Consider the following 16,771-nt stretch of genomic DNA (forward strand, 5'->3'; position numbering starts at 1 on the left):
ATTTTATATTGTTCCTGTCTAGAGTCTTGGTTTAGTTGCATGCTTGAGCATGTTCCACAAATGCATAATCATTGTACTTAAATTTATAAGTTTTATTTATGTTTGTTACTTCTTATGCATCTTCGTATGGCTTCGTCACCTTTGGGTGTCAGCCAGCACGTGCCTACCCTAGTGTTTGGAGGATATCAGGGTCGGACATGTCAATTTGGTATTAGAGCGTGGTTTGTTCAGAGCATACTTAGGATCTTCTGTTATTGTAGTGGTGTGTCGGTTATGACATCATTTGGATGTCACGACTTCCGGATTTGTTGTCATTCGGCATGGTGGTGCAACCCTCATTCTGCGTGAATAGTCACATCCTCTTGAAAAATAAGAAATTCGAGTTGGGATTATGCCTCATCGGTGACGAAATGGATTATTAGACGACTTTCAACATCGGACCAATACTATGCGACATGCGTTCCCTAGGAATTGTGGGCAGAGTCGGTTTTTACTTTGAAGTGACATGAATTAGAAATCTCAGTAAAGGAAAGTCTGGTTAAGACCAACTAAAGATTCGTTATGGTGATGTTACTCTGCGACATGCGTTCTCTAAGAATTGCGGGCATAGTCGGATTTACATAGGAGTGTTGGGAAACGGAAAAATTTTAGTGGTTTGAATTCAGAGATCTGAAACGGTGATGTTACTTTACGACATGCGTTCCCTTTGAGTGGCAGGCAAAGTCATATCTTTATGGTAATTACTCGAAACATTCAAAATGTGTGTTGGAAAAAGCCAGTAAACGCTAGTTATTACAAAGTTTAGTAAGTGGTAGTTAGTGGGATCGAATCAATGTTCTTGGACTCGTTCCTGTTGAGGAAATTCGTGTGGATTCTTAGAGCAATTCTCGACGATTGTTCTGTCGATAACCTTCTTGCTTGCTCCAATAACGAAGTCAAGTTCCCTAACCATTAACTGTCAGCTTCACACCAAATCCTTCAAGCGTTGACGTCGCTTATATTTTATACCTTTCTTAGGAAACTCTTTGGTAGCAAACATTATTCTCATCAATTTCCAAAAGGGGTTGCAACCATTGGAAATTGAAAATCCTTACAAGGTGTTGTGAAATACGAATATCCTAGTCTTATCACTTTCTTTCAGCAGTTCTTAACTATTCTTTAAGCTTAGCCCTATTTCCTTTCTAGCTAAGAAACCAGTCAATTTTGTTGCGATGCTAACGGTGAATGAAGTTTCTGACAGCAAAGTATTGTCTTATTTGATCGTAGTTCTTACACTTTTCAATTTATGCAGTGATGTATTATTAAATATTTGGCTGCACGCTGATGCAGCAGGATCAAGTGACGCGTGTTTATCTTGACGGTTGGAACCGCACGTTGTGAACAACCCTATCTTTAACCTTGAGCCAACGGTTACCGTCTTGCTTGAAAATCTTGTGACACATTTTCCTTGTAGAAATCTTCATAGATTGAATGTTGGGAACAAAATTTTTGGTGTTTGGAACATCGTCGCACTCATGCTCCCATCCCTACTTTTCGTGACGTTGGTTGTGAGTTTTCAATCTTTTGTTTATCGAGACAACAAATGTGTGGTCGATATTGAGGGCAGCTGACCGTAATATCAATAGCTTATTCGTTGGGTTCGTTAAGCAAGTGGGCAGGTAGACCCATCTGCGATGGATGTTACTATTTGGTTATCGTTGGGGCTCGACCCAAAAACACACATCTTTTCTCGACATACTTGACGTTACGAATGCTTTGACGAGACCCACTTTCACTTTCGGTCTTGATTTTCAGTGGAAGTATTTTAACTTACCTTATTATAGTTATATATTTGTATTTTTGATGTTACAAATGTTGGTTGAGTATTTTCCACTTACAATGCTAATTTCAGTATGAGTTTTCGACTTCTTTGTTATTACATATCTATTTTGACGTTATCGTATTATATGTACATACTTTTGAGTTTTGACCTCACGTTACTATATATTTTCGACTTTATATTTTTATAAAGTATATTTTTACTTTCATACTTATGGGGGAATAAGGTGTAAGCCTGGAGGCATGAAAGAAGAATCATTGCAACCCCATCGCGACGGTGTGGCATTTTCCCTTTTGTGCAACCACTCTGACTTGATTTCTTCTTTATATATATATTCTTCTTTCTATTTTCGAGTATAGCTAGGGCTGGAAAAAAATCCCAAAAATCCCAAACCAAACCGAAAAAATCCCGATCCCAAACCAAAAAAATCCCAAACCAAAATTCCCGAAAATTTCGGTATGTCATCCCGAACCAAACCGAAATTTTCGGTATGGGATTCGGGATTACATCTCCATTTTTTCGGTATTCCCATACCGAATAGAAATAAATATTATATATATTATTTTTTAATTATAAGAGAATTATTTTTTAATTAATGGTATTGGTAGCCACTAGTGTGATTAATCTTTGTCTCAACTAAATAACTAATGTTTGTTTGTTTAATTTGTTTGTTTCTATATTCCAGTTGTCTCAACTAATGTGATGAATCTTTGGATATTAGTTTCCTACATACCTAGCCACTAGTGTGATTAATCTTTGGATATTAGTTTCCTGCATACCTAGCCACTAGTGTGATTAATATGTGGATATTAGTTTCCTGCATACCTAGGCAAATCAAGGAAACAAAGGAGCAAAGACCATTATGCATGCATGAACATATCAGTATACATATATTGTATATATATACACGGACAAGGTGGGTACAGGGCATGCAATTAGTTGAGCTCAAATTTTTTTCTTTTGTTTTCGAGTACACAATATAGTTGTTCTTTCAGACATGGGCGCCGCCAAAATTTTCATTTAATTACAACTATGTGGAGGAGGAATCAAAGTTGGAATGTGGGGTGAGATGGCATTAGCCCAAAAACTTTGTGCACAAATGGGTAGTGGGTAGATTGAAACTTAATTTTAGCCCAAAAACATAATATGTCAAATTTTAGCCCAAAAACATAATATGTCAAATTTTAGTCCAAAAGCCCAAAAACATTTCGGGATTCCCGATTTGTCCCGAAATCCCGAAATTATTTCGGGATTCCCGAAAATTGGGATTCCCGAAAATTTGGTTTGGGATTGGTATTGAATTTGGGATTCCCAAAAATTTCGGTTTGGGAATCGGGACAAAGGTTTCGGTATGGGATCCCATACCGAACCACCCCTAAGTATAGCAAGTTATTTCAAATTTCAGGACAAAATTTTCTTAACGGGGTTAGATTGTAACAAACCATCTTGATTTTTATTTACAGATTTTGGAAAGAAGGGGTAGTTTGGTAATTTCAGTGGGGTTGATAGATATTTTAAATTGTTGCTTTTGGGTCTTGTTTGGTGTGCCCAAGTGGGGCCCACCTTTGGTTTTGTTCCCCGGACCCAAACACTTCATCTCTCTCTCTCTCTCTCTCTCTCATTCTCTCCCTTACTTTCTTTCTTTCTCTCAACTCCCCCAAGCTCTCTCTCTTAGCTCTTACCTCTCTTGGTGCACCATTGCACCACCATCATCGCCCACCTCACTGGCGAGCCACACCACCATCACACCTGTTCGTCCTGCCTCTCTCCTCGAGACCTGAACTGGAACTAACCCTCAAACATCTCTCGCACGCTCTCTCTGCTCACTACGAAGTTCGACGGCCTTCGAGCTGATTTCCAGCCAACTCCAGCCATTACTAAGGAAACCAAAGGTATGATCCTAATCTACACTTGGTTGTCTTCATTTTGGTGGGTAAATTGTATGTTAAGGTTGAGAATCGAGGTTAATCGGAGCTTGGGAAGCTTCGGCTTTCGTCTTCGTGAAAACTGGTCTGAAAATGGGTGAAACCGGATCCAAAAAACCTGAGCTGGCCCAACTCATTGGGCGATGGAACCCGGCCTAATTAGCTAGCCTAACATAATAAACCTAGAATCTAAAGCCAGGCCCTCAACTAATGCAACCCAAGCCCACCTTTATAACCTAACCCAGGATCCCAAGACCCTAAGACCCTAGGACCAACCTTGTAGCCTAGAATTAAGCCTAAAACCCTCGACCTAAATCCAAGTGGTTACCGGCCAAAACCTAGTTGGATCCCAAAACCCTGGCCAGCGCGTGGATGGTGCATGCACAGGCGTGAATGCATATCTTGGTCAGCGCATGGAGCACACGCACCTCCACTGAAGGTATTTTGCTCCGCCGCCGCCCACGGCAGCGCCAATGACTTTTTCAACCAAATTTCCGAAGACCTAAATTGGCACGTGATGTGGCGCTCGACCGTCTAGGCCGTCGCCCCGTCGTGGCGAGTACGGCGGCGCGTAGATGAACCTGAGGTCCCCTTTCATGTTTTTTTACATCCTGAATCTGTTTATGACGTCCGTTTCCTGAAATTCAATTCTTATGGTAGATTTTTATTATTTGGACCCTTTATGTGCTTAGGTGCATTTATTATGGTATTTCTATCTTCACTAGTTTGCACGGCTTCTAAAATGCATATTTTACTATTAGAAATGCAAACATGAAAAGCATGATTTAATGGTTACATTTTATGAAATGTTTATGAGTAAATTGGATTTAAGCTTTATGATATTCATGCTTTATCGATTTTACATTCTTCGTAGTATATATGATTGATGACCATATACTACGAATATATTTTATGATATGATGTTTAAGCTATTGAGATCTAATGATATTTATGCATATGTATTTTGGAAATATTATATTCACTGATTTTTGTGCTTATCTAGTGGTCACTATATGCCTACGCGTGATTGGTACTTATATATGGCTTCGGTTAGGTGTTGTAGGAGCCTACGGTTGATTGATATTTATATATGGCTTTGGTTGGGTGCTGTAGAAGCCAACGGGCGAATCAAGTGTTTTATATGCCTTCAAGCGAATGAAGAGTTCTATATGCCTTCGGGCGATACTGATACCACTACTTAGCACACTATATATGATATATGTTTTATTGAAGGTTTTATGGCATGCTAAGGTTTTCGGAAAACCTATTACATATTATGCTATTGAGTTTTCATAAACTTTGGGGGTTAGTACATTGTTGAATAACTGTTTTAGTACTACTTATATATCAACTTGGTCCACTCATGTTTTGTTTTGCACCCCCTCAGGACTTCAAATCGAGGCGTACAATCCCGACGTCAAGGCACTCCCGCATCGGCATCTTCGAGTCCTCTCGGTGTAGGACCCATTCCTTTGTTGATTCAATTTTATAGTGTTCTTTTCTTGTGCCTTGGTTTAGTTGTATGCTCTAAGCACGTTCCACAATTGTATAATCATTGTATTTAAATTTATAAGTTGCATTTATGTTCGTTACTTCTCATGCATCTTAGTATGGCTTCGTCACCTTCGGGTGTCGACCATCACGTACCTACCCTGGTGTTTGGAGGATATTAAGGTCAAGCGTGTCAATTAAGAGTTAGTAAAACAACCAAATCGTACTCAATCTATAACATCAAATGAAGCCTATGTCATTTAACTTTCACAACATCCTATTTTTAACTAATCATCTTACTCAAAAAAGTTCCTAAAAAGTGGAGAAATAATTAGGCAGTACTTTACTACCACATCATTCATGATACTTTCTTTTAAAATTAGAAATGTGGACCCATTTAACACAACTAAATTTATAATTTATTTTAGGAATTAAAAATAAATAAAATACTTGATAAATAAAAAAATAAAAAAACCCAATTTGGTCTTCTTTCTTTGCCAATTTGATCTTATTTATGTATAAACGATTCGGCTTTAACTCTGTTTGATGCTAACAAAATCCCTCCCAATTGATCCTCATTTATTTGCTACTTTTAAGTTGTTTTTTTTTTTTTTTTTTTTTTTGCAGCAGATTTTGAAATTTTGAAGAATTGTTTATGTTTTAGCTTGTGATTCGAGGGTTTCAAGGTCCTAACCTAAACGGTGAAGGGCGTGTCTGTACTCTAGTGTCGAAGTGTTGTGCTGCATAATCCAAACGGCGAAGGATGTGTTCGTACCCGCGTCGGAACAAACTACCTGAGTGACCACTTGGGTGGGTAGAACATGATGGTGATGCTGGAGACGTAAAGACACTTGACTACTACCTTGGAAGCTCCGCCACGCCCTTGCGTCGTAGGCCGTCAGAGGGATGGTCGCTGGGTTTTTTTTATTTTTCAAAGTATTTAATTTATTTTAATTTTCAAAATAAATTAGAAATCCTGTTAAATGAGTCCACATGTCAAATTTCAAAAGGAAGTATCACGGATGACGTGGTAGTACAAACTAGTCGCACGGGGTGGGGGGACAACCAAGGGCCTGGCCTTTTCTATTTTATTTTAATTAAGTTTATTATATAATAATAAATAAATGTCTACCTATACCTAGAAAATATACATAATTATTTGGGGATACATAAATTGCAAAGTAGAATGACTAAATTATAAAGTACCATAACATATTCAAAACATGGGAACCAACAATATAATGACTGTTCACTCAAATATCCAACAAGTCGATTACAAATAAAATCCAAAGCATAATTTATCTATATTTTGTCTAAATGAGACTGGCGACCTAGGCAGGTGCCTAGGCGGTTTAGGCAGCGTCTAGATAGGTTTAGGGGTCATTTCTTACTTTTGAAACATTTAGAAACTAATTGTGGTGGTGATTAACTGCCTAGCACCTAGGCGGGGCTTAGATGACACTAAGCAGCGACTTAAGAATTAAAGCAATTTTGTGTCCCATACTCCCACGTGAAGTATACAGTGGTATCATACTCATTTTTCTTCTCAATCAGAAATTTCATCATCCTCGTTTGATATTGCTTTTTTTTTTCTTCAAAAGTTCTACCCTTTAAAAGCAATAACCTCCAGAAAACAACTTTTAAAAGTAACTTGCAGGTTGCTTTTAAAAATTGGTTTTATAAAAAGCGAATAGAGCCTTTAATCAATTTTCAATTATTGTAAAGCCCCCATTAGTTTGTAAAATGACATTATTTATCCTTCAACACACATTTTATCCCATTTGCCACTAGAAACACCAACTTTACACCGTAACTGTCTGTACCACTACCATTATTGCACCACTACAATCGTCACGACAATTGCCGTCACCACCATAGCCATGACCGCCATCACCATCATTGGTGCCATCACCACCATAACCCTTATCATTATTGTTGTCGCCGCCTCTACCACCATTGTTACTTGGCATCTCAACTGCCATAGCCCCTTCCTGGCACCACCACCATAACCCTACTATTGCCACTACATCCATCACCAACACTGCCACCATTGACACCACAACCACCACCATCACCACCATTGTCGTCAACACTCTCACTACTATCCTTTTTTTTCTTTTCTTTTTTGGTAAAAAAAAAGGGGTAAAACTCACTACCAACAAAGCAAATATACACAAGAGCTCCATTTTTGTCTTTATATAATATATACAATTAGGGTGAATTACCAATTTAGTCCTTGAATTATCACCTGAGTGAAAGTTAGGTCCCTTACCTATTTTTTTTGTAAAAAAATCAATCATTGAATTATAAAAATCTGTCAATTACATCCCTAAAAAAAATCAGTCATTGAATTATAAAAATTTGCCAATTACATCCCTAATATTAGATTCAAAGCTACTGTATTCAATTTTGTGTCAATTTAAGTCACGTTACTTACATGTGATACACATAAATTGGTAATTTTTCATAAAGAAATAATGTATGGAATTAACTTTGGAGGGTAAATTAGACGTTAGATTTGCAACTTATAAGAAATGTTAAGAGTTTCTAGGCAAGAAAATGACGGTATTATACTTAAAAGTGTGTTAAGTGACTTAAGTTGACGAAAAATTGGATAAAATAGCTTTTAATATAATAGTAGGGATGAAATTAGCAATTTTTAATGAATTTAGGAATTTATTTTGCCCAAAAATTAATTTAGGAACTTAATTTTCACTAAGGTGTTCAAGGACTAAATTAGCATTTCACACTTTACAATTATATAGTTACACATTAAAACTTTATACCATATTCATTTTTGTCATTATATATTGTATATAATTATATCACTTTTACATTAAAGTTTAACAAATGTTCTTACACTATTTTTCGTGCTCAAAATATTTTTTGAAAATATAATATATCAAAGCTCTAACTTTTTAATTTCAGCTGTGTGCATTATTTTTTAAACTAACAAAATTAATTATATAAACGTACAAAATGACAAAAAGCCAAAAGATGTCCAAAAAGAAGACAAAAAACAGAAAATAAGAAAGGTGTAAAAGTAGAATGTCACGGCCATTATATGAAAACGGTTGTGGGAAGATTAATATTTAGCATCGGCCCAAACAGCCAAGGCGTTTGTCCAGAAAATACAAAAAGAAAATTGATTTTTGTATTATTCCAAGAACAACAATAATCTTATTCCCGTATAATTACTATAAAGGGGGCTTATACAGTATTGTAAATTATTTTGGGTATTAAAAGAATGTGTGAGAGTAAACTGAATGTCTAAAAGAGCAACACAAAACGTGTAATAAAAAACAAAAAATGCCCAAATCTCAAAAACCAAATGCTACGTAATAAGAGTTATTTTTATACATGTCCTCTAAAATATTTAGGATTTTTCACTATAGCTCCTAAAAATTTATTTCGTACCAGATTGCTCAGCAAATTTTGATAATGTGTTAGTTACTAACTTTTGTTACAAAAGTTGAGGAAAAAACATGTATCTAATTTTTGAAAGGCATCTCGCTAGTCAAGTATACTTTGATCAGTGCATGATCACTTATACATGACAGTATGAAATCTGCGAGATTCCAGAGATTCTCTAATCACATCCGTTCATCATACATCGTGCGGTCAGTTTTTATCAGGTATCGTTTATATTCAATTTTAAATAAAAAAAATTATAATGATTTCTGATTGCACGATGTACGATGAACAGATGTGATTGTAGGAACCTCAGGATCCTCACAAAGAGGATCTGGTGAGGATCTGCCTGGGTATGAAACTAGCCAAACAAATTTATCGGTTTAGTTTGCTACTTAATATTACGGTCTAGTGGTATTCATCTTCACTTGTAAGTGAGAGATCTTAAGTTCGATTCTTGCCAAAAATGAATTTAAACCACATTATTTGCTAGCCCATTGTGAAGCTTAACCCACTCACCCATCACTTAGTGTAAATAATATCATTTGTTCCAAAAAAAAAAAAAAAAAAAAAAAAACAAGAATAACCTAGTTTCACTTGAAGAGGTCTTATGTTCGATTCTCGCTAAAAATGAATTTGAACCACATTATTCGCTAGCCCATTATGAAGTTTAATTCACTTTTCTACCTCTTAGTGTAGATAATATCGTTTGTTCAAAAAACAAAAAAAACCTAATTTCACTTGAAGAAAAAACAATCGTAATTGACTTGACGCACCAATATGATTGAAGTAATTAGCTTCTATAAATTTCGATTTCAGTAATTGTTTCAATGTCGATTTGATTTTCGAAACACCTTATAAACTTTGGAACCCCAGTCACATCTCTTTAATAACAAAAGTTGTGACCATTTGAAGTTAGTCCGTCCCAACAAAAAACACCCACCCACCCAATCAAACCGAATCGAATCGTGCCCTTTGCCAAGTGTGTCAACTTTTTGTAACAAGCCAACTTAGAAAATAAATATCAAAGGGTCAAAGTCAAACAACTACATCAAGTGACCTAGTAATAATGACGTGATTTTTCAATAAACAAAAATGTAGAAAGTCTCGGATTCGATACTTCGAACTGATAAGTCTGTCTATTTGACTGTGGTAATAAAAAATTTCATAACCTCTATGAACCTAGAAGCGTTGAATAATCATGGCATCACTAAAAGCGTAAGTGACAAATTCGTAATTGAATTAAAAAACGTAACCGATAAGGCGATAACAATAAAAATTGGAAAGCAAAAAAGGCCGCTCTCCAATTGGCCTACAAACAACAAAGGCTTGAATTGAATGCTCGCCTGGCTTTCATTTTCTGTCTTCTCTCTCTCTCTCTCTCTCTCCTCTCTCTCTCTGGTTAGTGGTTGCCATGATCCTGTGGAGGCAAACCCACAGCCAAAACACTCTACCCTCAGACAGGCATATCTCCAGAGGCACATTTAAGGCAAGAACCCCACACTGTTAGACAAGTGAGGAGAAAGAGATTAATATCCAAATTAAATATTACATTAACAACAAGATTATATTTCAAAGCTTCGGTTTCTTCGTTTCGTATTTCCACCAACGTCGTCTTATCCTCTCTCTCTCTCTCTCTCTCGCCGATCCCTAATTCCTTCGCTCTCTCGATCCTTCCCATACCTTCGATTTCGCCGGTAATGCTTCTCTCTCTCTCTCTCTCTCTCTCTCTCTCTCTCTCTCTCTCCCCCATGCGCGCGCTTCGATTCTTCCGCATTTGAATTTTGTCGGTTCATTTTTGGACTTTTGATCGTTTGCAGGGAGGTTGTGTTTGGATTCCGGGGAAATGGGGCTGATTTCGGGGATTCTGATGGGGATGGTGTTCGGAATTGCATTGATGGCCGGATGGCGTCATATGATGAGGTATCGAAGCACCAAACGAGTCGCTAAGGTACTCTTACGGCTTTGCCTTTGATTTCTCTTTGACGTTTATTACTGTTTGTTCTTGTTGTTGCTCAATTGTTTGGTAATTGAAATGCTTTTTGTTGCCAGTCTCGAATTTTCGGTTGGATTTGCATTGTACATTTTTTGCTCTCACATTGTCGGAATTCGGGAGTTAGATACGTATAGGGAAAGAACTATAATCTTTGTTGAAATTTGGTAGAATTTCGTAGAGGATTTTGCTAATTAGGAGAATAAATAAGATTAGGAAACTGACTAGCATAAACTGAAATGACGAGAATTAGATGGAGAAAGCTCGGTGGCAATTGAGAAACCGACAAGGTTAAACTGCTTTTCTGAGGCTTCAACACGTTGATTATCCTTGTCTAAGGACGATCACACAAAGTTGGGAGGCATGTTCACTTTGGCTTTACCTGCAGATGGAAGGACTTTTGGTGATGAATAGTATATTGTCAGAGTAATAGGAGGCAGTTTTAGTGAAGGAACGGAAGGAAAACAAATTATAAATCTGGTGGAGTCTGATTTGTGGACAACTGACTAATTACGTGTCTAGTGAACCATACTCAGTTGGATTGTCATCCTTAAGAGGAGGCAAGTGTGCTGACTTAATGTGGCTTCTTTAACATTTGGCTTCATCTTTCTTTACTGATTGATGAAGGGGCAGAGCGAAGTTTATATAGCTCAGTTGCATATGGAGACAAATAACATTTTCTTATATATATGCACACGCAAAACCGGTTGATATATATATATATATATATATATTTTTTTTTTTTTTTTTTGTCAGATGCATAATCTGATGGGAACTCAATTGTCAGTTTACTGTAATTTCTATTTTCATGAATATTTGAAAAGGTCTTGGGTCATCTTGTTATGCTTAGCTGGATTATGCTTACTTGGTCGTTCATATTTTTTTTATTCATAGATTTGTGGCAATGTAACAAACACGGATTCACTCACTATCGTTCTTCATTGTTTCTATTTCACCCCGGGAGTTATAATACTTGATATATTTTGTATGAATTGGATTATCTTTTGTCTTAATCTTTAGTATAACCTATTCTTTCACAGGCAGTTGACATAAAGCTCCTTGGATCGCTAAACAGAGATGACTTGAAGAAAATATGCGGGGACAATTTTCCTGAATGGATATCTTTCCCTGTATTTGAACAGGTTTTTTGTGAACTTTTATTATATTATTGTTTTTATTAATGTACTCAGTTTTGCTAATACGCTGTCAATTGTAATTAAGTGCATTACCTTGGTTTGCCCTTCAGGTGAAATGGTTGAATAAGCAATTGAGCAAACTGTGGCCGTATGTGGCAGATGTAAGATTTTATTTTTTTTCGTTGTACATATGATTCTGAAATGCATTTGAAGCAATAACCTTGTGGTTGTTGCATTTATTTATTCAGGCAGCAGAAATCATTATAAAAGATTCTGTTGAACCACTACTGGAAGAATACCGACCTCCAGGAATTACTTCATTGAAGTTCAGCAAACTGTCTCTTGGTACCGTGGCACCCAAAATCGAAGGTATTATCTATGATCAGTTCTTTCTCACCTCTTTTTTTGGCATATTAATCCCACTTGATGGTATTCTGTTAAAATAATCTTTATGGGTATTACATTTTTACCATATGCCTCAGGCTGTCGAAGTCCCGTTAAGGTCAAAGGGTTCTCTCTTTTGTTTTGTTTTGTTTTTTTTTTTTTTTTTCAATATCAACTTAATTTTCTAATTAGTATAGCCTTTGGTTTATAATTGCTTTTTGAAGGAGGATATTGATGTTGTTTTCTGGATCATTTGGAATATATGACTTTGAGATCATATCTGTGCTCTGGTTTTCATGGTGGATTTAATCTGTAGCTTTGTTATGGTATGTCTTGCATTCTATTTTTTGCTATGGTTTTCACGGTGGACTATGTTTTTCGGATTTGACGACTGTACTGAGGCATTAGAGAGTTAGGGTTTCAAAGAGTGGGAAGTTTTACTTGAACTTATCCTCTTTTGGTTGTGGGGACGGTAGCCTGTCTTGTCCCCTTGCAGTTGTTGCTGCCAATGATAACTGTTGAGCTTGACGTTTCTACTTCCCAAACCTTTTTATTAAATAGTGCCTTTATTTCAACTTTGCATTTTGTTACTAGTTCCTAATCTCTTATTGTGAAGAATTTGATTTAGTTGTCAACTTGTTACATGGTGATTACGTATAACTTGCAAGCTTCTTTACCTTTTTATTTTTTTATTTTTTTTTAATTTGGAAATTATAAATGTCTTTCAAACCTTCTTGTAATCAATTTATGCAGGTATTCGGGTTCAAAGTCTTAAAAAAGGTCAAATTACAATGGACATTGACTTTCGTTGGGGTGGCGATCCCAACATCGTATTAGGTGTTGAAGCTGCACTTGTTGCTTCCATCCCCATTCAGGTTGATATATCACCCATTTGGATGATCTACTTTTGAAAAGTTTTTCTTTGTTTTTGATAAGTGTTTGTTTCTTTTATAAGAATTTTTTGTTGGTCTATTTTCTTTTCCATATCAAATCTTAACTTGCAATGTAGTCTTAATTCTGGTTTTTTTGTGGCATATATTGCTACAGTTGAAGGATCTTCAAGTTTTTACCGTTGTTCGTGTGATTTTCCAACTTGCGGAAGAGATCCCTTGTATTTCTGCGGTTGTTGTTGCTCTACTTGCAGAGGTATTTTTTAAATGTTTAACTACGTGCAAATAGGTGATGATTTGAAGTCCATACATTTCTCAGGGTGGTTATTACTATTAGTTAACCTTGTTGGCGTTAGCTTGATATAAGTTGTTGGTCCGTTCCCTTACAGCTTAATTGTAGGAGTTTTTGGAGCCTGGTGATTATCTAACATGGCCTCAAAGTTTTGATTTTAGGAGTTTTAAGTTTGTTTGGAGTACATGTTTTGCATCATTTATATTTGCTGAGCGTAGTCTATCATCAAGTTGTCATCTGACTCATATCTTGTAGAAGTATGGGGGTGTTGTAGAATTACATCACAAACTTTTCTACACTTGTCTTTACAAAATTGTTTATTGAATGATTACTTCTTGTTTACATCCGATCAGCCAAAGCCGAGAATTGATTACACTCTGAAGGCTGTTGGTGGAAGCTTAACAGCACTCCCTGGAATTTCAGATATGATTGATGTAAGTTTCGTAATTTTGATGTGAAGTCATCATCTTCTTGATTTGTTTGTAAGTTACTAGACTCATTTTACTGTTTGCAAACCATTTGTTAGGATACCGTGGAATCCATTGTCACAGACATGCTCCAGTGGCCACACAGGATTGTTGTTCCAATAGGTGGTGTGCCTGTTGATACAAGGTAATTTTGAATTGTTATTTTCTTCCTTTCCCTGCTAGAAATTGGTGGTGTGACTTGGTGTCAGAAAACTCATAAAATTCAGTTCAACACTCATGGGTGAATTGTCCATTTGTTATCTGTTTGCCCTTTTCACCTATTGACTTCAAGATATAAGGCACAGGAGAGATTGGTTCAGTAGTTAATTTAGTGATACAAGAGTGCTAGGAATTACACTGTTCTTACAGTTGGCACCAGTGATCAAAGCAATATGCTGGTCAATTGGTTGACCCAATTAAAATGCACTTACATTTTAAAAAGGTTCTGATTTGTAGTTGTATAGATTTGAACCGAGGATTTATTTGTTCTATAGTTATCATTTGTCTCTCTTTTTTTAAAGCATTTGTCCTTTTAGTTTATCCAGAAACAGTGAAAAACAAAGTAATAGTTTTTAAGTAGATTAAACCTATAATAAACTTGCTTATCCAAAAGTGCTTTTAATAAAGTTCCTTAGCACATAGCAGTATGCAGTAAAAGATGAGAAGTGCCTACCAAAATTTAGTACCAAGAATTTACGCTTGATGTAAAAACACAAGCATAAAAGATCAAGTAATAATACTTATATCTGATAATCAAATTTAACGTTTAAAAGATGATAATATATAGAATTATGCATATTTGTATTCTATTACTTCATCAAAGTTTAACTATGTTTGATGGTTTGACCGTTGTTCCTTTCCCTCTGGTTCGATGACCATTCTTGTTTTAGGACGTTGGGATTTTTATATTCCTTTATGTTTTAAGGGTTGTTATCTATAACACTTTTTTTGGGTTATGCAGTGAACTGGAGCTTAAACCTCAAGGAAAGCTCACCTTGACTGTTGCGAAAGCAAATGATCTGAAGAACATGGAAATGATTGGAAAATCGGACCCTTACGTTGTTGTCTACATTCGTCCACTGTTCAAGGTTAAGACCAAGGTTATTGATAACAATCTGAATCCTGTTTGGGACCAAACTTTCGAGTTGATCGCAGAAGACAAGGAGACTCAATCACTTATTCTTGAGGTGATTTACCAATCACTCATCCTTTCTTTATCACTTGTGCCTTGGCTTTTGCTTCTTTGCTTTCTTCCAAACATGTATGCATAACTTGGAATCTTGCATGTCTATTTAATGTTTTTGAAATGTTTGTAAGTGGTGATGTTTGGTTAAGAAACTTGCGTGCAGATGTCTCTATGCCCAATAGATACTAGGAAGTATGAAATTTGTCGCAGTTTCACTATATTAAATTAGATTTGAACTATGACTTAAGTCCACACATGTAATACTTTCTGAATCATTTCATCCCTATACGTTGACGGTATCATGGACTTAAGTTAGTTATTGAAGCCATGGTTCCTAATCAGAACTTCACATTTTATTTAGGACGGTTGGTATCATGGATCTGTTGTGCCTTATGAGCAAACTTCAAAATTAAAAATATGTTTTTATAGTGAGGAAATCTAAATGCAAACTAACATTAAAATTTATGTTTTTTTTAGTGAGGAAATCTAAATGCAAACTAACATTAATCAAATCTTTAAACAGGTTTTTGATAAGGACATTGGACAAGACAAGCGATTGGGAGTAACAAAATTACCTTTGATTGAGCTGGAAGCAGAAACTCCTAAAGAGATTGAACTGAGACTGCAGCCATCACTTAACATGCTAAAAATAAAGGAAAAGAAGGATAGAGGAACCATTACAATCAAGGTAAGGGTTCAACGCCACGAATATTGTTTCCGTACTTTATCGGTTTTAATATGTGCCTTATATATATGGTCCTTTTGTATATTTATTTTGTCTTATTCAACTTCTCGTTTTCTATCCTATGACAACTGTGTGAAACTTATACTTTTGGGAAGCCTTGAAATACTTAACTTAATTTGCCTGATTATATGTTCTTTTTAACGATGCTGTTAGAGGTCTGAATCTTTACTATTTTTTCCCTTACCAATTTTTTAAACTAAGTCGGGTTATACTTTAGGTCTTTTACCATGAATTTAACAAGGAAGAGCAGTTGATTGCTTTAGAAGAAGAGAAGAGGATCCTAGAAGAAAGAAAGAAACTGAAAGAAGCAGGAGTTATCGGCAGCACAATGGATGCACTTGATGGAGCAGCTTCAGTGGTTGGATCCGGTGTTGGAATGGTGGGAAGTGGTGTGACCGCTGGAGCCGGGCTTGTGGGAAGTGGAGTCACTGCTGGAGCCGGCCTTGTGGGAAGTGGTGTCACTGCTGGAGCCGGGCTTGTGGGAAGTGGTGTTACAGCTGGAGCTGGGCTTGTGGGAAGTGGCGTTAATTCTGGAGTTGGAATGGTTGGGAGTGGGCTGGGGGCTGTTGGCAGTGGCCTGAGCAAAGCTGGGAAGTTCATGGGTAGGACTATCACCGGGCAATCTAGCCATTCCAGGAGAAGAAGTGGCTCCACAACTCCAGTGAACAGTGTCCAAGAAAATGGCGGTGCAAAGCCGCGGTAATGTGCCTGCCTGCACTTGCTTTGTTGCTGCTATATTGTGTGAATGGTAGGTTTTAATGAATAGAGATATACTTTGCCATGCTTGCTCCTTTGCAACAGTTTACATTCTTTTCTTTGTTATAATTGGATAATAACGGCAATAGGTATTGGTTTATTCCCGCCCGTCTTTCGTCTGTATCATCCTGTGTTCTTGCTCGTCTTCTACGATAGCTGGAATTCGTAATAATTTTTTAAAGTATCTGTACAAATTTATGAATTGCTACATTGGTTTTATGTTGTCTCGTCTGCATGGTACTTTGCTAGACTTATCAGTTTCAGATTTTGAAATTC

The 16,771-nt window shown here is 36.5% G+C and overlaps 1 protein-coding gene across 1 annotated transcript; it reads left to right on the forward strand.

Annotated features, from left to right (window-relative positions):
* The first annotated feature begins 9,947 nt into the window (after positions 1-9,947).
* NTMC2T4 (Calcium-dependent lipid-binding (CaLB domain) family protein) lies at positions 9,948-16,714 on the forward strand. The gene is made up of 12 exons (XM_068487215.2): positions 9,948-10,343; positions 10,467-10,597; positions 11,680-11,781; positions 11,886-11,936; positions 12,024-12,144; positions 12,913-13,034; positions 13,207-13,305; positions 13,695-13,775; positions 13,868-13,953; positions 14,770-14,995; positions 15,518-15,682; positions 15,957-16,714. The coding sequence occupies exons 2-12, from the start codon at positions 10,493-10,495 to the stop codon at positions 16,440-16,442; spliced, it is 1,644 nt and encodes a 547-aa protein (XP_068343316.1). The 5' UTR covers positions 9,948-10,343; positions 10,467-10,492; the 3' UTR covers positions 16,443-16,714.
* Positions 16,715-16,771: the final 57 nt, after the last annotated feature.

This window comes from Pyrus communis, chromosome 2, assembly GCF_041283825.1.
Source record: "Pyrus communis isolate YQ-2024b chromosome 2, ASM4128382v1, whole genome shotgun sequence".
Lineage (NCBI taxonomy): Eukaryota > Viridiplantae > Streptophyta > Magnoliopsida > Rosales > Rosaceae > Pyrus > Pyrus communis.

Excerpts from the sequence above, each read along its gene's own strand:
- NTMC2T4 (XM_068487215.2), top strand. The coding sequence starts at position 10,493 with ATGGGGCTGATTTCGGGGATTCTGATGGGGATGGTGTTCGGAATTGCA. Across the intron at positions 12,145-12,912 it reads CGTGGCACCCAAAATCGAAG|GTATTCGGGTTCAAAGTCTT; the intron begins GTATTATCTATG and ends CAATTTATGCAG. Across the intron at positions 13,035-13,206 it reads TTGCTTCCATCCCCATTCAG|TTGAAGGATCTTCAAGTTTT; the intron begins GTTGATATATCA and ends ATATTGCTACAG.